Source organism: Prionailurus viverrinus, chromosome B4, assembly GCF_022837055.1.
Source record: "Prionailurus viverrinus isolate Anna chromosome B4, UM_Priviv_1.0, whole genome shotgun sequence".
Classification (NCBI taxonomy): Eukaryota; Metazoa; Chordata; class Mammalia; order Carnivora; family Felidae; genus Prionailurus; species Prionailurus viverrinus.
Window position 1 is genome coordinate 76147318 of NC_062567.1, and position 24956 is coordinate 76172273.

A 24956-nucleotide genomic window follows, 5' to 3' on the forward strand; every position below is an offset into this window, starting at 1 on the left:
GCAGCCTGGTAGTCACACAGCAGCCGGGCCAGGTCCTCCTCGGCCTGCTGCAGGGCGGCCTCCACCTCGGCCAGCTTGTCCTGGGTATGTTTGAGGGCCACCTCACCCTTTTGTTCTGCCCCCAGGAAGGTGTTTGCAGGGCAGCACTCTGCCAGGACCCATCAGCAGACAGTAAGTGGGACACGGAAGACCAGATACCTACCTCCTTGCTGGGCTTCTCTTTTGTCCACTTTCATAATTTATTATGGAAGATGTGCAAATATAGAAAAATAAAGAAATAAGACAATCTATCTTAACCCGACCCCCTCAAAAGCTACCACTGCCACGCTGGTGTCCCACCTGTTTCTTGAGGTTGGTAATTTCTGCTTGAAGTCTCTGGATGGCTGGGTTGACCTCCACCTTAATCACTTTGAGGTCATCACCCTTTCTCCTGGCAGCTTCCTGGAGCCCCTAACCCTAAAACCAGGAAAAGGCAGGAGTGAAAGGTAGCACAGGGAGAACCAAACCCAGGGAAATTCACCCCAGACCTCAAATCTTCACCCAACCAGGACTCCTGTGCCCTGCTCCGTCTGGTCATTGTGGACGAAACCAACCCATAGAGGAGACATGTTCCTGTCTGCTGGTAATGCAGGGTCTAGCTGAGGAAAGAACATTCCTACCACCATAGATATGCAACTGCCAAAGATCACAGAGCCAAATCCTGGACAGGAACACATCTCTGGTCTGTCCTTCCCAGCAAGACTCTGATAGGGGAGTTGCAACAGGCAACCCACAATAGGAAGAAGGCAGCAACTATTTCATGTGTGGACCTGGAATTATTATTGATGTTAAGGAACTGCCTTCAACTATGTTCCACTCAGGGAGGTAGTCGGAAGATCAGGCTCCCTGAAGACGTGCTCCCACAGACATGTGGCAGGAAAGGAAGTGGGAGCATGTGCTGGTAGAAAGAAACCAGCCTGGGTAAGACACGGGCTACAACGATGCATGGATTGAAGAGCTGGCTGTGCAAGTTTGAAAACCTTGGTGTCTCTAAAGGCATCTGGGTCTGCGGTGTTGGGTCAGCTCCCCCAACATAGGAATGGTAAGACCCCAGGAAGCCTAGAAACTTCCAGTGATGGCTGAGCCAGAGATTTCATGGGCTCCTTCCCCACTAATCTCCAGGACAGGACATATGAAGGCAGGTGGCCCTACCAACCACAAGGCCAATGGAGCAGGTCAATCTCTATTGTCAGGGATGAGGATCCTACATGCTCTCTGGGCATAACCCAGGACAGGACAGTTCTCCAGGTGGGCATCTTGGTCTGGTACAATGCCTTGGCCTTGACATCAGAGAGGATGCTGTCCAGGTCCAGGTGCTGGTTATTGTCACCACATTGGTACCATTAGACTGTCTGCAGTTCCTGGGCCAGTTCCTGTGCAGCAGAACAGAGATCAATCCTCTGGAAAAGCTCAGTACCCACATTAAGAGGTTCCCTGAGTGCCCTCGCCAGCAGCCATGTCCTCAGGGGAAGACCAGGGGAACTTTTCTCTCTTTCTAAGTTTTCCAACTATCCCAGGGGCTCCCAGGGAGCTCAGACCCCAAACTCATAGCAGCATAGAAGACTTGGAGGAATTCAGGTTCCTGCTGCATGATGTCCACTTTGGCATTGAGGTCCACTCTGACCAAGCATCCACTGTCCACATCCTGAAAGAAAGGAAGCAATGGGTCCAGTGGCCTCAAGATGCCAGAGGGAAAGTGACATTGACAGGGCAGGCACTGGGGGAGACTAACAAAGTGGAGACAATGCCAGGTGGATTTGATATCCTATGAAATTGAAAAACAAGACTTTGGAGCCAGAAATCAGGGTTGCCTTCATTCTTACTACTTCTGACAGTCTTGCCTGAAGCCCAGTGCTGACTTGGAGGTCATTTGCATTGGCCAGGGATGCTTCACAGCTGAGGAAAGTGAGCCCAGTACAGAGAAGGTTGGAGAGCATAATGTTGCAAGAGCCCTGTCCCTCAAGACCTGAGGGACAAAGCCAGCTGCCTCTCACCTTCTTCAGCACCATGGAGTCACCCTCAGCCTTTGTCCTGCTGTTGACCTCTGCTTCACATCTGGCAGGAGTCTATAGAAGAGGAGACTGTTAGTCTCAAGACATTCCCTTTTCTCTGCTTTCCTACACTCTGAACACACATCCACAAACAGATTCACAAGTTCCTGGAAGGAGAGGCCAATTCTATGCCCTAGCACTGCTCTCACACCAGACATCCACATGCATTTTGGCCCAACACCAAGTATCCCACCTTCCCCCCACCACTCACTTCTCATATTCTTCCATGGAACCCTGGGTGACCTTCAGCTCTGCTTCCTGCCTCATCTTCTCTGCTGTGAACTTGTCCACCTTGACTTAGCCCTCAAAGTTGGGCTCCAGGCTGGAGGTGCTGCAGCAGCACCCACCTGGTCTCCAGAATCTTGGTTTCACTGCTCAAGGAACCGCACCTGAAAACAGTAAGTCCAAGGGCTCAGCTCCACAAGACAGCCACAGTGGGCTTGGGCTTGGTGAGAGTGACAAGTGACTCCAGTTTGGTGTTAATCCCAACATGCTATGCTAGAGATTAGTTCACCCCATTATTTGTAGAGATTTCTGGTATGTTTACATAGAGGCCCAGGTTTCCTGACGTAGGATAAGGACTGAGCCTTTGGATGTTTACCAAGTTCCCTAGTTGATTCTTGTTTGCACCAAAGTTTGAGAACCACTGGCCTGCATCATTTGGAAGAGATGTCAGGAAAAGGCTCATCAATGAGCCAGCAAAATAACTCACTTTCGGGAATATTCTTTTACCACATAGCCAGAGTTACTTGATGTGGACAAAATATTTCCTTTTTCCCATGATTCTGTCTGTATTTCTGACATTGCAAGTGACAGCCACAATAAGTAGCAAAAGAGAAAAATTTCACTGATAATCAGTATCTTGAATTTGAGCACCTTCTTGGTAAAGCTCACGAGACACTGTCTCCCTGCAGCAAACCTCCTCCCCTATTCATCCCTCAGTTTCTGCCCCTACCTCTCACCCCGGCAGCCCTTATCAGGCAATGAAGGAAGAACATAGCTGAGTTTAATGTTTTCCAAGATGGAGGTTTAATCACGCAGGAGCCCCATACAACTTATCACCTTTTTTTTCAACTTCACAGAGGTATAATTGAGATATAATAAATGGTAATGTATTTAAAGTGTACAACATGATGATTTGATTTATGTATACATTGTGAGAGGATTTCCCACATTTGAGTTAATGAACACATCCTTCACCTCACATGTTTTCTTTGTGTGTGTGTGTGTGTGTGTGAGAGAGAGAGAGAGAGAGAGAGAGAGAGAGAGAATGAGAGAGAGAGAGACTTAAGTTTCACCTTCTTAGCAAATTTCAATTACACGATAGACACAGTGTTACCAACTACAATCATCAGGATAGAACATAGCTCCTTACTGTACCATCTACGCTGGTAAGACAGCCTTAAATCCAGAGCTCTGGGCACATTCACCAGTTCTACTTTTCTTCTTATTGTCTTCTTCTTATGTTTTCCCAGCTCCCAGTCTATGCAGTAGTGCTAATCCATAGTTGTTCCTCCCTTAGAAAGAGCACCCGGAGAAGGGTGGGGCCAGGCAGAACCACAGCATTCTTTCCAGACAATCCTGAGCGTCCCATTGGCACAAACCCAAGATGCAACCTCCCTGCCTGCCTCATCTTTCCCAGGGCTATTCACAATAAACCTCAATCCAAGGTTGCTCTAGGAGCGCACTGTTTGGTGCAGTTAGTATAAGAAGTCTGACCTCCTTTTGGTGCTAAGACGAGATGAGATCTGAAGGTCAGGATTCTTCTGGGCTACAAATATAGTTCACCACTTACAGCCTGGCCAACAGAATTTGAAAAACACTTGGCCAAATCATTTGCAATGGCCCCGTGCTCCTTTTCCAAGAGCCCATTAACTGGACAACATCTGATTTTTTGTGGTCTCCACTCACTGGCTTTCAGAGTGGAAATGCCGGTCTGCAGAGAAAGAAACTCCAAGACCCAGAATCACGTGGCAACTTATGGGGAAGAAACCATTTGCCAAAGTCAATGTGTCCACTTACAAGACGTCCATTGACTATTTTGACTTCTTTAAAACTGAACCTGTCAGCCTGTTCTGATTCAGTATACATGCAGAACAGATTTGCTTTATTTCAGGGTAACACCATAAGGCCCTAGTTTGATGGGGTGGTGACAAGTAGCTGAAGGTCAGATCCAACCTCTTAGGGAGGCTTGGAGAACATGAAGAATAAAGTAAACACCTTCCTCCAGGGCCAGTTAAAAGAGACAGAAACTGGGCTAGCTGACCTCAAATAATCTAGACCAGCACAGTCCAATATGGTAGTCACTAGCCCATTTCTGTCCTAGGAGAAAGATCTTTCTGCAGATCCCTGAAGCTATCAAGGGCTGGTTGTCTGACCCCCCAGGCATGAGCACTCACCTTGTCAATGAAGGTTGTGAACTTGTCATTGACTTCCTTGATCTGCCCCCTCTCCAGCTGCTCACCTCCTGGGCCTCAGGGGCAATCTGCACATCCAGTGATCCATTACAACTTCTGAGATGCTCCCAGGGAAGACTGTTGGACATACAAACCTCAGCCCCTCAAAACCACCACCAAAGCCAAACCCAACAACACCGAGGCTGCCCACCCCATAACGCCTATCCCCATAGCTCCCCAGACTGCGGCCATGGCCCAGACCTCCAGCTATACTGATGGAGATGCTCTTGCTCCCACCAAAGCTAACGAGATTCCAGCTACTGTAACCTTGCAGACTGGCATGGCCTTGGCAACAGCCACCACTCTTACAGATGGACAGTGAGCTTTCTGTCCCTCTCTAGCACCATCCTGGCAGGATGGCCAAGCCTCTGCCAAAGCTTCTGCTCTGACACTTCAAGGCATAGACCTGCCAGCTCATGGTGACACAAGGGACGTGAGTGGCACTGAAGAGGCGGGAAGAGGCTGCCTCAATGTTTCTCCACTAGGGTGCAGAGGGATCCCCTCATATATCTCCTCGAGTTGCCAGGTGGCCAAGGAAAAGTTCTTCGATTTGTTTCCCCTGAAGCTGAAAGTGACAAGAAAAAAACCGATACCCTCTACTTGGGGACAGTATGTCAGATAATTTTCGCTTAGTGAGCAGGGGTTTCTTATTATTTAAGTATCAGCTATCTGTTGACCTATGCAATACAAGGGGCGTATGATTACATGCAAAAAGCTCTCAGATAAGGTGTTTTCTTAGACCATCGTGTTTCAACCTTTTAGTTTTTAGAAGAGTGGTGTTGAAGCTCAAGGTACATCTTCTAGAGGTTTTAGACAGTGACACTGAATTAGAAACTGATCTGGAAAGAATGGTGATTCAGAGAGACCTATTCGATGGAGTTTTCGATAATTGGTGGGAATCACTTCTGCTTCTCCACCCACCCGGCCAGGTGTGTGTGTGTGTGTGTGTGTGTGTGTGTGTGTGGTGTTCCCAAAACAGATGTGTCCAAAACAGAATAGAAAGTATTTAAATAAGCTGCATCCATAAATGGAATATCATTTAGATAATTTAAATGATGGTTACAGGTTTTATGCAAAAGAATTTTTTTTTTCTGTTTTATTGTTAACTGAGAAAAGGGGCAATCAAGATTGAATAATCTTGGAATTAGACCTGGAATAAGATTGGAGATAGAGTCTGAGAGCAGCTATATATACATATTTTTTTTAACTAACTAAAGCTAAATACATTTATTATTTTTTTAATGTTTCTTCATTTATTTTTGAGAGAGAGTGTGTGTGAGTAGAGGAGAGACAGACAGAGATACACAGAATCCAAAGCAGGCCCCAGGCTCGGAGCCGTCAGCACAGAGCCTGACACAGGACTCGAACCCATGAACCGTGAGATCATGACCTGAGCCAAAGTCAGACAGACATTTAACCAATTGAGCCACCCAGGCACCCCTAAAGCTAAATACTTTAGAAAAATATGTTCAAAATATTATACCTATATTTCAAAGTCTCAACAATAGTTATTTCATGTAATGGCTGGTTTAAAATTTCTTTCACCTTTTACATTTCTAAGTTTGAAATAATGAGCAGGTGTTATTTTTGTAATACAAAGTATCAAGCGCCGTGATGTTCCAAACCCCTCTGCCGGGAAATGAAACAGCCCTTCCTTTAGCAAATGCTCAGGCAGGCCAAGGACACTGGTCTCTTCTTTTGGTCACCCCGTAATTATGAGGGCAGCCACCCAAGGGCATATGTGGACTCAGGCTCCTCTTACTACCTGTCACCCAGGCCAGGAAAATGCAGGTTACCACACTGACCAGCGGCCCCATCTCAGGCCCTTAATTCCCCTCTCCCCCCTGAATCTGCAGGTGTGATAGCAGGCACCTAGCACACGTGAGCATTCACACATGCACAGGCAGGGCTCAGCGATCTCTCCCACTTGGCTTCCTCTCCAGACCCAGACTGAGAAGCTGAGATGTCTCCCCCACCCTCTAACCCTGTACCCTCCCTGCTCGGCCAGGCCCCACCACATTGTACAAACAACCCTAATCTGATCACCGGGAGGAGATCCAGGCAAAGGAGGAAAACAGAGTGAGGTATAATGGAAGTGACGTGGGATGTAAGATCTATACCTCCGGTTCTTTATTCCACTCCCATTACTTCCCAGTGTCGTGTCTGTGGGCTTTTCAGCTTCGGTTTTGTCACCTGCCCAAATGGGGTGACAATAACATCTGTTCTTGCTACTTAACTAAGGTGTTACATAAACCATTCAAGAGAATGGATGGGGCACCAGGGTGCCTCAGTTGGTTGTCAGGTCATGATCTCATGGCTCATGTGTTGAGCCTCACGTTGGGCTCTGTGCTGGCAGGTCAGAGCCTGGAGCCTGCTTCAGATTCTGTCTCCCTATCTCTGCTCCTCCCCTGCTCGCACTCTGTCTCTATTTCTCAAAAATGAATAAACATTAAAAAAAATTTTTAAGATAAATGTTACGCCCACATGTTTCTCCAGCAGCAATAATAGCAGCACCCCAACACTTACTGCCTGATTATTGTGCTCCAGAGGGTGGTAAGCGCTTTACAAAGATAATTTCATTTAAGCTTCACAGCAGAGCTCTATGGTAGATAGTACCATTATGTTCAATTTTTACAAGTAGAAACTAAGGTTCAAAAGATTAAGGGGTTTGCCAAATAATACAACTATTTAAGAGGCAAAGGCAGGATTTGACCAAGGCTGACTGATTCCAGAACTAAATATGTACATGTCAAACTGATTCAGATATTGAACCCATAAAACGCGAGGAGGCGAGGATTGGGAGCCCTGCTGGGAGATGGTGCATTTTGACCACCAGCCCAGCCCAGGCCCACTGGACGTGAGAACTGGAAACGAGGGGGTCTGCAGTGGAGGGACCGGGTTTCCCAGGCAGAGGCAGAACATGGTTGTGCAACCCCTTCTGTTTTGTCCTCTTCCTTCATAGACAAGGCCGGGATTCTAAAGGAAGTTCTTGAGCACTCCAGGTCCATTTGACCCTGCATAGATCTCTGTGGAAGGTCATAAGCTGGAGAAAGTGCCCTCCCAGCCCTCAGGAAGTCTCTAGTCAAAAGAGTCAAAGAAAGAGCCAACTGCAGTGGGTGCCCAAACTCTCTTCTGCTCCCAGCCTCTCCCCATGCACCTTAAAGCGCCCTCCTCTGGACCTCCCAGGCTGAAATCCCATCCCTGGTCCAGCCCTTTCCCTGCGGCTACTGGCTTCGTCTCCCTTCAGACCCTGCACAGAATCCTGCATGTTCTTCATGCTCTACTGCGATGGATATTTGGAGAAAAAGTAGATCTTCTTGGCTTTTTTTAAATTATGAAAGAAATGTATGCTTTGAGCAAAAACTCAAACAATGGGACAAAGTATAAAGTACAGAGTAAAAGTTAACCCTCTTCACACCCTTTCACTCTCTCCTGTCACAGGGTCACTACTAGCCCTCAGAGCATACTATGAAAATTAGACACCCCTCCTGCCACACGGATGCAAAAATACTCAGCAATCCGGCAAACTGAATCCAGTAGTATATAAAAAAGGCTAACATAGCATAACCAAGGGGAGTTAATTCCAGGAACACAAGATTGGTTTAACATCTGAAAATCAGGCACCTGGATGGCTTAGTCGGTTAAGCATCCAACTTCAGCTCAGGTCTGATCTCATGGTCTGTGGGTTCCAGCCCTGCGTCGGGCTCTGTGCTGACAGCTCAGAGCCTGGAGCCTGCTTCAGGTTTTGTCTCCCTGTCTCTGTTCCTCCCCTGCTCACACTCTCAAAAATAAATAAATATTTTAAAAAACCTCTAAAAAATTAAAAAAGAAAAATCTGAAAATCAATCAGTATAATTCACTGTATGAAGAAAAAGGAAGAAAAATTATATGATCATTTGAAAACTTTCAAAAAATCACTAGACAAAATTCAACTCTCATTCAAGATTCAAAAAAAACCTACATTTACTATTATAGATAACGGTGAACACATAAATGCTTCCCTATAAGATTGGGAACAAGGTAAAAATGTCCACTTTGCTACTCTAATCAACATTATACTGTTGTACCAAAGGTTCCAGCCATCGCAATGAAGCAAGAAAAAGAAATAATACCAAACAGTCTGAAAAAGAGGAGACAAAAATCTTTATTCATAGACAACGTAACTTGTACATCTAAAATCTTAAGGAATCTACAAAAAAGCCACTAGAACTAATATATGAATTTAGCAAGGTCAGGGTCAATATATTTTTTATTGTATTTCTGTATACTAGCAACAAATAATAAATTTAAAAGTTTAAATGTTATCTGCAACAGCATAAAAACATGAAATACTTGGGGATAAATGTAACACAATATGTGTAAGACCCATACCTTGAAAACTACAAATCGTTGCTGAGGAAAATTGAAGAAGATGTATTAATCACGTGTTTTATTTTCTGTGTTGTATTATGTTTCAACATCTTCAGGCTGAGGAGAGCCTGTTTTCCTGGGCTTGGCCCAGAACAAGTCTTTCATATGCAAACCAACCAATCCTGAGTCTGTAGCCTCTACTACATCCTTATCAAACTCTCCCACCCCAGAGCCAACATTTCCTTTGCCCTAAATCATGCCAGGGCCAGATACCAGGGAGCTAGAGACCACCACTATGCCCCAAAGCCCATGGAGTCATTCAAATTAGCCAGTCCTAAACGGTTTCATCTGCCCTGCCCTGCCTTGCCCATGGAAACTGCGATCCCATGGCCTTGATGTTGCCCTCCTTTCTGTTTCCTGATTGACACTGTGACTTCCCCCGTGACCCTATGTGGTCTGCAGTGACCCTGCCTCTGGGCCCTGGGAGTATAATAGCCCTTTGCCTTCCAAGCTCCAGTCTTATTTCCTCCCAGCCTATAGTGGGAGGCCAACTCAACAGCACAGATGGGGCTCTTTTATCCTGAGCTGGAGAGATATGCAGAGATCATCTCATTCTATCTCCTTGGAAGGAGAAATGACCAGTCTGATACAGCATAGCAATTCCCCCCAAGATGAAGGTCAGCATTAAAGTCTCCCAACTTCTGGGGTGCCTGGGTGGCTCCGTCAGTTAAGCGGCCGACTTCGGCTCAGGTCGTGATCTCGCGGTCCGTGAGTTCAAGCCCGCGTCAGGCTCTGTGCTGACAGCTCAGAGCCTGAGCCTGCTTCGGATTCTGTGTCTCCCTCTCTCTCTGACCCTCCCCCATTCATGCTCTGTCTCTCTCTGTCTCAAAAATAAATAAATGTTAAAAAAAAAAATTAAAAAAAAAAAAAAGTCTCCCAACTTCCAGTCAAAGGCCTTCCCCTCCTCACAGCAAGTAGGAGCATGAATGTCCCGCTCAAGTGGGTTTTCTGGAGGTGATGAGCTGTCCAAGCACTGTCATTTGAGTGGACAGGGAAGAAGGAGTGTGGTAAAGGGGTAAAAGAAGGAAAGAAGTTCATCTGAATTCATACGAGGACTCACAGGTAGAGAAAAGGAGGGAACCACAGGCGGGAGGGTGTCCTAAATTGTCTGCCACATCATCAGGATGTAAATATTTAGCCCAGTTCCCTATGGAAATAGAGCTTGTAAAACCCTTCTGCCTGTGCCCATCTCCCTTTTGTAGCCCAGGACCTGATAAGTCAGCTACCAGACCCGGTGGAAGACGGGCAGAGGCCCTGGTGGGAGGGGTGTGACCCAGATTCTAGACTCTCCTAGATACTAAACTCTCCTAGGTTCTCTCCTCCTGTGACACTTAGGAGGAAAGGAGAATCTGTCCCCCAAAGCCGGTCACTCATTCCATTACCTGCTTAGAGCCAGACTTCATTCAGGCTTCAGGCCTGTGTCCCCCTGAGCTCATCTACACAGCTCATTTCGCTATTAGAGTCCAACATGAAAGTAACCTGTGTTTGCGTGGATCTGAAAAGAAGGGCTACGTCTCAGGTAGAGTAGAAGTGAGGAGAGTGAACCGTAGAAGGGGCTGGAAACTCACAGCACCGATAATCTGAGCAATTAAAGTAGCTGGGAATAAAAGCTGTCGCCTTACCTGCTTCACCTTCTTTCCCCTCAGAAAGTTATCAGAACAGCTCACCATTCCCAAAGCCATGAAACAATACAAGAACTGGGAAGCAGAGGCCAAGTTTCTATGCCCGCCCTGGACTTTATCTGTTTCCTTCCCTAAACTGACGATTCAGAATCACAGCCCTAAATGTGTGGGACACTAGACCCTGTTTAGGGCCTTGTTCATGCCTGCATAGTAAATATACCCTAAAACAGCTAGGCCCCCACATTTCTCCTTCCTAGTAGGCACCCTCACCTCCACAGACCTCTCCCACCTAACCAAGCTCCGGGAGCTCTCAGGGTCCATCTCTGAACAGCACATCAGCCTGACTGGCCATCCTCATGTATTATCACCTTGCCCCCTCAGCCTTCAGACCTCTTCCTGTCTCGTACCCTCGAATCTGGGGCCAGCTGGTCTGGGATCAGGAAAAAACATCTATTCTCTATTAACGCCTCCCCTACATTGTTCAAAGCCATCTCGACAGCCTCTAGGGATGCAGAAGAGTCTCACGGACTCAACCAAGGCCTCACCAAGGTTTTGGAGCTAAAGTAAAATGAGAGAGAAAAGAATCCCCCCAGGATTTTTTTCTTTTATTTGAGTTATTTTAAGACACATCTGCTACATCTGAATACCCACACATATATCTCGACCTGACCCAATCAAAGACACCAACTCCCATTTTGGCAACTCTGACTAGTCTATTACCAACCCCAAGAGCCCAGCCCTTCCTGAGTTCCCAGGAAGCTGCAGTCAGATGACAAGGCCTTTGTGGGGAAGAGGCTGAAATCGTCTCCATGACCACAGGAGAAGGCTGCCCTGATTGGGGTGTCCAGGGGGAGGGGCTCCCAGAGGGCTATTGCATGGTTGGGGGCAAGGGGAAAGGGGGGACAAAAGGGCCCATTATCTGCTGAATGCGTTGGAGAACTTCTCTGGTGGTAGTGGAGAAATGTTCTGTGAAAAAAAGCAGTTTTTTGTTTTGGAGATCACTTTATAGTCCTCCAGAGACTTCCCCAGGTCCTCTCCTTCAGCCTTTGTTGAGAACTCCCACTGGGTACTTAGGTCTGGGTACTGGGTACGTAGAGCACCCAGTGACCTAGGTTGAGCTAAGAAAATACTAATTCCGCCTTGGAAGCTTAGAGCTGCAGACAGCCTGGCTGGAACTCAGGGGGGCCAGCTGATTTGTCCTGAGGAGCAGGGACATCAGCTCAGAACTCTTGTCAGAAGGTGGGGGGTGGGAGTAGCCTCTGTGGGAAAATGTTTTAAGAAGAGTGGCTTTTTCTGGGGAAGAGAATTTTCCACAAGTCCCCCTGTCACCCTCCTGGCAATATCCCAGTCCCCAGATCTCACAAATACTTTTCTAAGAACATCATATCCACACCCTGACTCCAGGGCTAGCCCCTCCAGTCTCTGTTCTTCAAGACTTCCAGAAAAAAAAGAAAATACACTGCCCTTGGCTTCTCCCAGCCACACTGCCTCAGGGCCATATGTCCCTGCCCCAGGAAGCTTCGCTTTTATATATTTCCCGATCTCTCCCTTTTCTGGTGTCTTAAATTAGACAGCAATGAGTAATAACAGCTCCTGACTGCCCATTTCTGCCAAGGCTTGACATTAAACGCACATCACATGTTATAAATTGCAGATGAAGTTTATTGTGCAGACACCAAGACCACAGCACTTTAGATGCAAAGCCAACAAGGCGGGCTATATACACAGAAACATGTTTCCCTGGGGGCCAGGCCCACGAGAAAGACACAGGCTTTGAGATGGGGCCTTCAACAGAGTAGTCCTCAGGAGGAGGACCACCAAAGGGGCAATGCAAGGAGGGGCCAGGCAAGGGGGCATGGCTGGAAGTACAAGCCTGGGCGATGCAGCTTCTTCCCGGGCGGGGGGCAGAGGGTGTCACTGGCTCCAATCAACTGGTTCGGAGAGAAGATATTTCAAAAACCATATGTGAGCAACCCTTTCCCCCAAAATGTCATCAGGGGTGGAGGACAAGGTTTGATTTGCTGCCAATGGGATGTACAGAGACAGGCTTCTACATTCTAAAGCGGCAGAATCGAGAGTAGGACTCCATCTTTATCTAAAAGAGAAGGTCACGCTGGAACTGTAACCTTCACCTGAGCCAGAACCACCCTTTTCAGAGCCGGAGCCCCCTCTGGAGCCGCCTCCAGAGCCATAGCCCCCTCCAGAGCTGGATCCGCCTCTGGAGCCCCCTCCAGAGCCGTAGCCCCCTCCAGAGCTGGATCCGCCTCTGGAGCCCCCTCCAGAGCCGTAGCCCCCTCCAGAGCTGGATCCGCCTCTGGAGCCCCCTCCAGAGCCATAGCCTCCTCCACTGCCCCCTCCACTGCCCCCTCGGGAGCTTGATCCTCTGCCTCCAGAGCTGTAACTGCCACTTCCAGAGCTGTATCCTCCTCCTCTAGAACCGGATCCTCTGCCTCCAGAGCCAAAGCCGGCCTTAGATGTCATGCTCGAAGACACGGTGCTGCTTGTCACAGCTGCGGGGAGAGATGGCATCCCCGTGGAGAGTCTGAGTGCCTCGGCATCCTCCCGACACACCACCCACAGGGCAGGAACACCCCCACTACTTACACACAGTCACGTTGCTACTGAGGTCTCCAGACATCCTGTCAGAAAGAGAGAAAATAGCTTATGGCAGAGCCCTTGGGTTCTGGGTGGCTCAGTCCGTGAAGCGTCCGACTTCGGCTCAGGTCATGATCTCATGGTTCGTGAGTTCGAGCCCCGTGTCGGGCTCTGTGCTAACAGCTCGGAGCCTGGAGCCCGCTTCTGATTCTGTGTCTCCCTCTCTCTCTGCCTTTCCCTCACTCATGCTCTGTGTGTGTGTGTGTGTGTGTGTCTCAAAAATAAACAAATATTAAAAAAGAATTTTTTTAAAGAAAGCAAATTCCCTTCTGATTTGCAACCCGTGTTTGTATTTAAATCCATCTGAGAGAGTCCGCTATTCAGAATCCCAACCACGCTAGAAATTTTGAAACAAGGCTGCACTGTGAACATTCAACTGGGAAAAAACTGTAACCCTGTACAGCCTCCCTATTCTCCCCTCCTGCCCCGCCCTCCTCTGCTTCGTCTGAAATCTGTCCCACTTCTTCTTGCAGGGCATGGCCTCGAAGACGAGTCCAGAGCAACACCCTGAGCAAAGCGGCTCCTTCCCCGTCATACTGGCTTGCTGCTGGCCTGGGGTAGCTTGTCCCCTTCCAGCTGCTTGAGCCAAATAAAACCACTGGGGATGCTGGTGACACTGACAGAGAGCTCAGACAGCATCGTCAAACAGAGGAAGAAACGTTCCCTTTGGCGGGTTAGCAAAGGGTTCAGTCTGTCACTCCAGAAATCTGCAAAGAATCGGGTCTGGCACCTGCTGCAGGGGAGCTGTCAGCCAGTCAGCATGGTCCAACACGTGATCCCCCTGTTCTGGGTCGCAAGGTGGAGGCAGACAAGGTCATCCACCCAGCAGACCCATAAACCAATGTCTCGTACTCTCTAGGACCAACGTGATTTCACAGCATTTTAGTTTCTCTTTCAGAAAAGACCAAGATTAATGTACTGCTTAATCTACTTTGATTTAATTTCACTTAACTGGGTGTAATTTAATCTGACTTGTTAGTCATGCCATATTGATAAATCTACAACTGTACGTTAATGCTTCGGGTCCTGAATGGCTGCTTGGGGAATGTGGTGACATCAGCTCCCACCTGTCAGAGGTCCTGCTCCACCCCTGCTTTCCCCGCCTTTGCCTCCAGCCCCTGTTCTAGGAGAGAGGGGAGGGTGGACCACGTGACCCTCCTGCTTCCCAAGTGTCCCCACCTGCACTCCTCGCCCTCCAGCAGCTTGCGGTAGGTGGCGATCTCCACGTCCAGGGCCAGCTTCACGTTCATCAGCTCCTGGTAATCCTTCAGCAGCCGGGCCAGGTCCTCCTTGGCCTGCTGCAGGGCGTCCTCAAGGTCAGAGAGCTTGCCCTGAGCATCTTTGAGGGCATGCTCTCCTTTCTGCTCCGCATCCGCAATGGCTTCTTGCACACTCTTACACTGGGAGAGAAGGAGAAAAGGTTTCTGTTAGTCTGGAGAGCTGAGTCTGCCTGGCAGAGGGGGAGGGGAGCAGATGTGTTTAGGGTGTGAGAAGCCAGACTCACTGGCCCCGGAAGTGTTGGGTCCCCCTGGAGTTGACACAAATCGCAAACAAGGATGCTGAGACTTGCTGCCATCTCTGGGGCATCGCCTTCCAGCTGCCTCTGACTGGACCCTGATGCGTTGCCCATAATGACCCTTACTTCACAGCACAGGGCCAGAGGCACTGTCCCAGTCTATAGTCGCAAATGAAAACATCCCATGTGGACAACTTCACAGAACCCCTGCTACCTCTGGAGTCCATTCTCTGCCCCACATTATCTCTCCCAAGCCACCATCCATCCCCCGGCCAGCTCCCTGCCGCGGCTGCCGCCCCACCACCGCACCGCCACTGGTGTTTCAGGACAGTGCCAAGCATGGAGGGCAGGCTCTGTCTGCCACCCCCACCCCCCTGCCACCGGCCAGATGACTTCTTGCCTTATTTATTATCACTCCCTTCCGCTCATGGAAGCAATCCAAAAGGTAGCACAATTCTTTCCCTGCACTAATCCTCACTTTGGAATGTCTCTTATACCACCGTAAAAATTGTGATAAGCCTTAAATTTTGTTACACTCAAGGTGGTTGGGATCGACATATGCTAGATCCGAATTCCTCAGTTTCTCCTCTCTCTCACACACACGCAGTCGCGCACACTCACCCGTACACAACCTCCCACCCACCCGAGCCTCACTTGACCCCCAGAGCTGCACAGCCTTGGGGGTCATGCCCACCTGCTTCTTCACATGGGCGATCTCCCCTTGCAGCCTCTGGATCATGCGGTTCAGCTCACTGATCTCCATCTTGACCTCCTTCAGGCTGTCTCCGTGTTTCCCTGCAGTAATCTGGAGCTCCTCGTACTGTACGGGAAGAGGGCAGTGGCAGCGTGGAGGAAGCTTGGCCCAAGCCATGGTAAGTCTGATGCAGGCTGGGTCAACCAAGCTGCATTTGTGGGAGGTGGGGGACCGTCTCACGTCCCCTCAAGGACTTGGTGCCATTGTCAGTTGAGGGCAGTTGAGGCACTATGGACACTTGCTTGGGAATGATGCCCAACTTCCATTAGACAAAAGCACCAGTAATCTCACGGGACACATTCCGGCCGGGGTGAAGCCCAGCTTGTTAGACAGAGCTGAGGCTCTCTGTGCTCTCCTTGCACTTGCCTTGCTGTGGTACAGGGCCTCGGCCTCTGCCTTGCTCTTCTGGGCGATCTCCTCATACTGGGCACGGACCTCGGAGATGATGCTGTCCAGGTCCAGGCTGCGGTTGTTGTCCATGGACAGGACAACGCTGGTGTCGGTGATACTCTGCTGCATCTGGGACAGCTCCTGCAACACACGGGGAGGTCTGGCCGTGGCTTCCCTGCCCACAGCCAAAGGCGGTGAGGAGACATTCCCCCCCCCCCACCCCGGTGTTGTGGACATATGGGTCCTCAGACTAAGCTGGGTGGGATACACTGGGTGAGATTAAAGCAAACATAAACACCAATCCCAGGCTTCTGCCGAGGGTGACCAGAGAATTATGGGAGTCGGCATTTGTGAGCCTCCTAGTTTATAGCTTTGATCACTTACGCAATTTTGATAAGTTTGATGCCCCCAGAAGGAAGCCTGTGGATGATAAATGTCTTAAATTTTACTTCCTGTTTCAGAAGATATGTGTGCACCTGGGCAGGGAGGGAAGATCTGCTGCATTTTGATCTCTGAAGTACATTAGACGTAGGGATGGGGACAGGATAGATCTCTTCCTAAGGGGAGCTGGACACTTGAGGAATGGAGTGAGGGAAGTTGTCCTCTGTTTCCTGAGCCTTACTTCTTGTGACATCAGAGGAGAAAGCTCCTCTCTTCCAAGACCTACATCACCGAAACCTCCTTAGTGGCTTGCAATGATGGCAGGTTGAAGTCAGCCAGTCCACAGACCCCACTCATCCCACCTTTTCACAAATTGGGAAGGGCTTCCTTGGTGGGAAGGGTGGGAAGCCAGGGTGTCTCCAGGAGCAGCCTCCTTACCGCATCAAAAAGGAATTTCATGAACTCAAGCTCCTGATTCAGCACATCTGTCTTGGCCTGCAGCTCCACCTTGGTCATGTAGACATTATCCACGTCCTGCAGAAAATGTGAGGGGCCTCTGGTGAAACTCATGCACTGCTCAGTGTGCGGGCCCCACTCCCTCTCTCTGACCCTCTCTTCTACCCAGTCCCTGCTAACTGCTCTCCCACATCCCAGGCACCTCAGATGAGTCTTGTCTCCACGGGAGCTCATTTGTTCTCCAGCCTGTCTGCTTGGACCCAGCGGGCTTCCGAAGCCCCCTCATTCCCACCCAGCCATGACATGCTCTGGCTCACCTTTTTAAGTGTCACAAAATCATTCTCAGCAGCTGTGCGCTTGTTGATTTCATCCTCGTACCTGTGGGGACCCGGGGACACGGCTGTTAGATTAGTTCCAGCTTGTTTACTTTTCTCTTTCTCTTTTCCGACTGGACCCACCCTGAATTCTCCATTCTCTGAGAATATTAAACACTCTTTTAACGATCTAAATTGTAATTATGATGTCCCAAATAAGGGTGCTCTTCTACAAATTAACTTGCAAACATGGGGGAAAAGTCACGATCTCTAAAGCCCTACATGTCTTCCTCACAAATGATCGACACACGAATCGACCCCACAAATGCAGTGGGGAGAGGCATGGCCTCCTGGGGGGTGACTGAACAGCTATGATCAATATTGATCTCCATTCGGTGTTTTCCACCTACTTCTTCTTAAAATCCTCAACAAGATCCTGCATGTTGTTCAGCTCTGAATCTTGTGATGTTCTCTCTGCAGAGAGCGTATCCACATATTTCTTCAGTTTGGCAATGTACATTTGAAAGATGGGCTCCAGGTTGGTGGTGCGGGTGCTGACATCCATTTGCTGTAGCAGCTCCCATTTGGTCTGCAGTACCTGGTTCTGCTGCTCCAGGAACCGCACCTACAGGGTGACCAGAAGGAGAGCACATGAGCTCCGGATCACCCTTCCCCCCAGCAGCCCACACTTGCCGGAGTCCGTTCTGATCCTGCTTCGGGACTTAGAGAAGTTTCCACAGCTTTGTGCTCACTAGCCGGATGCTGGATCCGGCTTGAGCTCCCTGCCTCCACACTTGGAAGGTTCTACAGACTCCTAATGTTATAGCTGGCACTTTCCACGCAGAGAACTCTTTTTCCTACTTCACCGCCCACTGTTTTGTTCGTGGCTGCTCCCGAGACTCCAGGCCATTTCTCTCTCCCATCCTAGTTGAATTTCCGGCAAAAGTCCCATAAGGTCCTGGGCAAACCAAAAATAGGCATCCCCTGGCACTGATCCTAAAGGTGCTGAGTGTGAGAGCACCGGAGGGCAGGGCTCCTCGGTCTGATTTTTACAAGCCTCATAAATTTCTTAGGCAAGTTCATCTGCCTTGAAATAGGGCAAAACCCTGTAATGCTCAAAAGTGACACCAATAAAGACTTTCTGGGTCACAAAACTGAGAATGCTTCTCTTAAAGGCAGGAATCTCTTTCATCCCCAAACAGATGTTTCGGGTGCAGCTTCCCAGAACATAATGGACTAATAGCTTTTCGGGAAGGAAAGACTATCTCAGAAGACGTCTTACCAATTCCTTCCAAAATCGGCTGGCACATGGCCTGAACTTCTCAGTCCATTTTACTGGCCTCTATCAGTGTTTCCACGATTTTCAGAATTTTCCATAAATATTACTTATTTGGGCTGAAGCCATAAAGCCAAGGATGTAAATAATTCCTAACTGCAGACTGTCTCAGAAGATGTGGCCCATGAAGCCCGCACGTTGCCCATTTGGAAAATACACCAGGCTAGTTTGACTACACCAATGGCTCCTGGAAGAAATGAATCTGTGCCGTTGGCTCGTCAGGTAGAAGTGGAAGTAGGGCATCCTGAGCATCAAGAGAGAGTCAGCTTCTCATGACTCACCTTGTCAATGAAAGAGGCAAACTTGTTGTTGAGAGTTTTGATCTGCTCCCGCTCCCGAGACTTCACATTCTGGATCTCTGGGTCAACTTTCACGTTGAGAGGCTGCAGGAGGCTCTGGTTGACAGAGACTTCGTGGATGCCTCCACCAGGGAATCCTCCAGGCCCCATGCCACCAGGACCCCCAAAACCTCCAAAGCCACCGCCACCTCCAAAGCGGCCGCCGCCGAAGCCGCCTCCACCGAAACCGCCGCCTCCAAAGCCGCTGCCTCCACCAAAGCCACTGCCGCCACCAAAGCCACCGCCGCCTCCAAAGCCGCTGCCGCCTCCAAAGCCACCTCCTCTGCCACCAAATCCACCACCGGAGCCGAAGCTTCCACCTCCTCCAGCCACACTAATGGAGATGCTCTTGGTGCCTCCAAGACCAACAAGGCTCCGACTGCCAAAGCCGCCTCCACCGAAGCCCCCTCCACCACCGCCATGGCGGCTCAAGCAGGAGAAGCTAGTGGCCGATCTCCGGCTCCCACTGGAGACCACGGCTGAGCCACTACTGAAGCCCCGGAATCTTCCTCCACCTCCTCCTCCTCTTCGAGATTTGCACGAGATCTGACAACTCATGATGCCTTAGCCCAGTGAGGGAAAGTGAAGGTTCCCAGACGAGTTAAGGCTGGAGACTCCACTCTGCTACTGGGAGACTGTCAGGGCCCCCTTTATACCTGCCAATGAGGTATTGATGTGCATGGGCGTGGGCAGACTGATGCACGGGTTTGGTCTGCCTGGAAGCTACGCCTGGTTACTGATTATCAAGCTAATAGCCGTTAAAAATCTACTAATCAGCTCCATCCCAAAACTTGCTTTGACTGCAAACTTCTCCTGTTTATCTGGGCATCTGTCATGCAATTCGATTTTTGTGAAATCATCAAAAGAGGAGATCAGGATGTGGGTTTCTCAATCTGAAAAGAGACCTTCTGCAGAATGCTGTTCCCTGCTCTGGACCAACCCAAGGGAGGGCAACTGCCACTGGGCCTGTGCAGGCTTGCCACCCAGTGAGGCTGATGAAAGAGGTGACAGATTTAGAGACTGAAGGGGCCCCTCAATAGCAGCCTTCGAGTCCTCGCTTTTCCCTCTGCTCCAGGAAGAGTTTCAACCAGTGCTTTTGTAGAGTACAAATGTAACACGAAGAAGTATACATACTCTCATAGAAAGAAGTCAGCCAAGGGTGTGTCAAAAGAGTTGTTGTTTTGACTCTTTCCCATGCCATACCAGGAATGCACAATAGCCAGTCATTGAGGAGAGGAAAATTTTCTTTCCTGTAACCAAAAGTCCTCATGGCCATCAACTCTGTCATCTTTCGACATGAAAACCCAGAAGTTGAGGGGCTTACAGAAAGTGTCTCTTTTCCTGGGTCTGACTCTGGGCACCCAACAAAAGGTTGCAATCAAAAGCCTTACATAACTCCAAGGTCCAAGTGTATTTTGATTTAACCAGTCAGTGATCACATATCGTCAAGTGATTCTGCTAACCAGTCAGGAAGTCCAACTCCACAATGAGCACCAGGGACGGATGAATATCAGAAAACCCATCGAGCCACCAAATGCACAGAGCATCCACTCCTAAACTCAATCATAGTCCTTCCTTGGCGTGTGTGGCCGGACACCGTGAGTACTGGAATCGAACGTCCATCTGGGTTTGAGTCCCAGTTTGTGATTTCCTGGCTCTGTGACTTTGAATTAAATGTTGAGGCTCTGTACTCTTAGCTAGAAAATGGAAAATTCACCCCAAGTGTTTTGAAGATCATGACAGGACACAAAGGTTAGGTATCACTATTGTTTTGTATGAAGCAAAGGTATCTCCTCTTATCTTGTGCTAAGACGATGCATTCCGCATAAGCCCCATGAGTCAGAGAACTAGGATTTCCCAGGTCTGAACATAAATTTTGAGTTTAAGTCTCAGTTTCATTGTATTTTAGTTAAGTAACGCCGGATGATTCATAATCCTCAAGCCTCGGTTTCCTCATTTATAAAGAGAACTATTTGTCTGTTGTAAAAACAGAACAGGTCACATACACATGTGCTAAACACAGTTCCTAGTTAATAGCAGAAACTCCAGAAATGTTATTTCCCTTCTCACATCCCCTCCACCCAAATCTCTAATCCTGTGTCTTCACTACACGGCCGCAGTGGGAAATGAGGGTGAGGAACAGGGAACCAGCTCTTCATGATACTTGATGTGCAGTAAGAGAACGCTGAAGGAAGCAAACCCATGTGTCTCCTTGATTTTTCCCCCCAATCTGGTTTATATAATTATAATCATGCAAATAAATCATAAAGCTAAAAGCTTTGGAGAGAGCCCCAATCCAAAGTCAAATGTGTCATTATCTATGGATATCTGAGCAACGCCCTAGTTGGCCATTACTCCACCATGACCGTGCCCAGGCCACGCCAGCTTCAGGAGCAGCTTGGTCCGTCTGTGAAGGAAAGGGATGAACATTGATGGAGCATCTGCTATGCCCCAGGCTGGTGCCGGGCACACAATCTGCATGATTCACCTCTCTTTGGTTCTGCTTTCACACCAAATCTCCCTTCCGATTCTCTCCACTGGGCCCCTTCCCTTTCTAGACTCATTTTGCCAGTTTCTGAAAGGCAAGTCGAAGAAGGAGAGTCATCCTCTTCTCTTGAGATGGGGAGGGTAGAACTAATGCAACTTAGATGTTATATAACATTTTATTTCCATATCTCTACCTTTTACATAATCTCCATGTGCTTAAATATTATGTAACATTTTATTTCCATATTTTTAAACTTTACCTCAACATGCTCGTCCAGACAACATGCTCTGCATTTTTTAAGGGAATGAAATGGGACTTCAGACTAGTTCTGGCTGTGATTTTGCTGCTGACCTCCACTGTGGTCCTCAATTTCTTCACCTATAAACCGGGAACATTGGGGCACTTAGGTGGCTCATCAGTTAAGCATCTGACTCCTGATTTTGGCTCAGGTCATGATCTCGCGGTTCATGAGTTTGAGCTCCGTGATGGGCTCCACGCTGTCAGTGAGTCATACCTGCTTGGGATTCTCTCTCTCTCTCTCTCTCTCTCTCCCCTTCCCCTGCTTGTACACACATGAGTGCTCGCTCTCTCTCTCTAAATAAGCATTAAAAAAATAAAATGGGAACTTTTGCCCTGGATCCCCACTGTCCCATAAGGATATTAACCTGTTGGTGTCATGAGTCTCTGATAACAGAACAGGGATCCTATAGGACAAAATCCTTCTTTCAACAAGCTGCTGGCAAGCCCAGACCCCCTAAATGCTTTTCCTCATCAGGTTTCAAAAGCATCTAGTTTGGCCAGTGGAGAAGAAAAGCAAACCCCAGTGCTATGTGAACTGTTCAGCCAGCGAGACATACATATGGATGCTGACGTCAGATTCTCCTGGTAGCAATGAATCCCCCAGCCCCATACTCCCTTGGCAGCCTGTGTACCTCCCTCACAGCCTATTGTCGTCCTCTTGTGTTGTAATGAGCCATGTCTCTGGACTCCTGCAGGGCAGAGCCAGACTCACATTCATCTTTATCCCATACCCCCAACCCCTCACTCAGAGAACAAGCCTAGGACCCAAAAATCATTTTAGGGTTTGGGATATGGAACTGCCAGTCTTCCCTGACATGGGAATGTGATGCTAGCAGTGTTGAGCCTTCACTGCCTCCCATGCACCTGTTCCCTAAAGATCCCACCTGGACCTTGTCTCAGGTTTCTGACTCCATCAGGGAGGGGCTTCCCTCCAGAGGCCAGACAGGTTAGTCTCCCCTTCCAAGGACTCAAAGCATCCCTGAACCAAGCTGCTGAAACCAAGTGTTTGGATTTCAAAAACAAAAACAAAACAAACATCAAACCCTCCTCTTCCAGCCCCTGCCGCTGAGTTCAGGGTGCTCTAGGGGCTAACAGCCATACAGAGACCAATAACATCGAAAAGTTCAGGAACCCCACAGGCCAGAAATAAGCCGTCTACAGGCCAGCCTGCAGCCGAGACCTCTAAGAGGAGCGGATGCCTCATCCTGGTCCCCTTACTGGCTGCTAAGCCAGGCACACTCCATCAGAGTGCCTAGATGCTGCTCCAGAGAGCTCTCTGGTGGCTCCCGGGGCCAAGGGAAGGTGGGACAGGAGACTTCCAGGCTCCCAACAGGAGCCACCTGCTCAGTATCTCCCCTGGGGCACTTCATTGTCAATGATTATCTTAACACTCCTCACTCAGTCTCTAGTCCCAGGGTCGTCCATTGCAGCCCAGGAGCCCACCTTTCTTACCTGATGTGTCCTGTTTTTTGTTTTTTGACTCCTTTTTTTTTTCACTGAGAATCCTACAGCTATTGATTGTAAGGTGTCCTGGCCAAACTGGTTGTAATTGAGAAGCAGGGCTGGTGACCATCCAGACACTTACAACACTCTGCTGTGTGGACTCCATTTAGAATGTGGAGTCTCTGGAACATACTATGTAACCGGCATATCAGGAGATCGGGGTGTGCCCACCGCTCAGAAACAGCACAGACCCCAGAAACAGAAGAGGGACAAGGGCAGGAACACTGCCCAGGACACAGCAGGGCCTCGACACATGTTGGTTGAACCAACGAAGCAATCCAGCAATCCAGCAATGAAGCCTCCAACACCGTGCCTGACACACAGCAGACACTCAACAAGTCACTTCCTTTCTCGCTGCTGCATCCACAGATGTCACATGGAGTTCTAATTTCCTAAGTGGGAATTTTCTTTTCTTTTTTAACATTTTTTTAATGTTTATTTATTTTTTAGAGAGAGCACGCAAGCAGAGGAGGGGCAGAGAGAGAGGGAGACACAGAAGCAGGCTCCAGGCTCTGAGCTGTCAGCACAGAGCCGGATGCGGGACTCAAAGTCATGAACCGTGAGATCATAACCTGAGCCGAAGTTGGACGCTCAGCCGACTGAGCCACCCAGGCACCCTGGGAATTTTCTAATTCCAGTAGATCCAGGGAAGCTACACATCCCTGCTCTGTTCTCCATGGGGTCGGTCCACAGCTGAATGAACTCGGTCTGTCATGGCTCCTACAACCCACTGGGGCAGGGACCTGAGTGCTTCCATGTGGTCTAGTTAACGATATCACTCCAACATTTCTGCCTCCATGTTCTCACCTGCAACACGCCTTCACTCACACAGAGAGAGCTGAAAATGGGTCTTTGTGGAAAGTTCTTGCCCTTCCCAGCCTCATCCCTTCCTCATTCCAGTCTGTTTCCCAGACCAAGTTTTCCTCTCACACTGGCACCAATATTCTAACTCTTGCCCACTGACCATAAAGCCACCCCAACATGGAAAGACAAGACAGCCATCACAGATATTCATCCCATCTTGGTAGTGATTTCAGAAAAATGGGGGTGTCATAATTATACCACTCAAGCCTTCCTCACAGATCAAAGATGCCTCCAGGCTTCCCCGGATTTAATGCTGCCTCTTTCTTCCCCTACCCCTCATTCTTGGGGTGTCTTCTGGCTAATTCTGTATTACACTGCTGTCATTCACAGCTATCACTCACCCTCAGTGCCCCTACCCGGGCACTTGCCATTTCTTCAGCAGTGCCTCTGTGCCAAGTTTTCAGCCCACACCTTTCCTTCCACACTCAGCACCCCCCCCACCCTTCCCCATCATTTAAATCTGCCCCCCATGTGACCTCTTTTATTTCTTTCAAGGCTTCCTGCGTTGGGCTGCCTGGAGATAATGGTAGGAGGAGGCAGGTGAAGAAACATGCCCCCCCCAAAAAAGGAGAGAGACAAGAGTGCCTTGGTGGCTCAGTTGGTTAAGCATCTGACTTCAGCTCAGGTCATGATCTTGCAGTCCGTGGGTTCGAGCCCCACATCGGGCTCTGTGCTATCAGTTCAGAGCTTGGAGCCTGCTTTGAATTCTGTGTCTCCCTCTCTCTCTGCCCCTCCCCCATTCACGCTTTCTGTCTCTCAAAAAAATGAATAAACGTTTAAAAAAAATTTTTTTAAGGAGAGAAAAGCATGAAAACAAATGGAATCGTAGAAGACCAAACAAATCTCCTCTCATTTCAAGAGATTCCCACTCCTTGTTGTAGCAACAAAGCTCTTTAAGATGCCTTCAGACCTGTGGCTCAGGGATGCCTCAGTTGGGAGGAATAGCCAAAGGGATTGATTCTGGATAACATGCTAGCCACAGGAATTTTTAAGAAAAAAGGATAATTGTTCGAAATTTTCAGGCCAGCTTTTTTTTTCCACGTCAAAAATCATGGGCCTTTCAAACTCTTCTTTATTTTTTTT

The 24956-nt window shown here is 48.8% G+C and overlaps 1 protein-coding gene across 1 annotated transcript; it reads right to left on the minus strand.

Moving 5' to 3' along the window:
• Window positions 1-12308: 12308 nt before the first annotated feature.
• Window positions 12309-19276, minus strand: KRT2 (keratin 2). Its single transcript, XM_047866048.1, has 9 exons — window positions 18662-19276; window positions 17455-17669; window positions 17048-17108; window positions 16713-16808; window positions 15870-16034; window positions 15444-15569; window positions 14413-14633; window positions 13183-13217; window positions 12309-13088 (listed from the first exon to the last, which is right to left on the minus strand). The coding sequence occupies exons 1-9, from the start codon at window positions 19274-19276 to the stop codon at window positions 12670-12672; spliced, it is 1953 nt and encodes a 650-aa protein (XP_047722004.1). The 3' UTR covers window positions 12309-12669.
• Between the last annotated feature and the right edge of the window lie 5680 nt (window positions 19277-24956).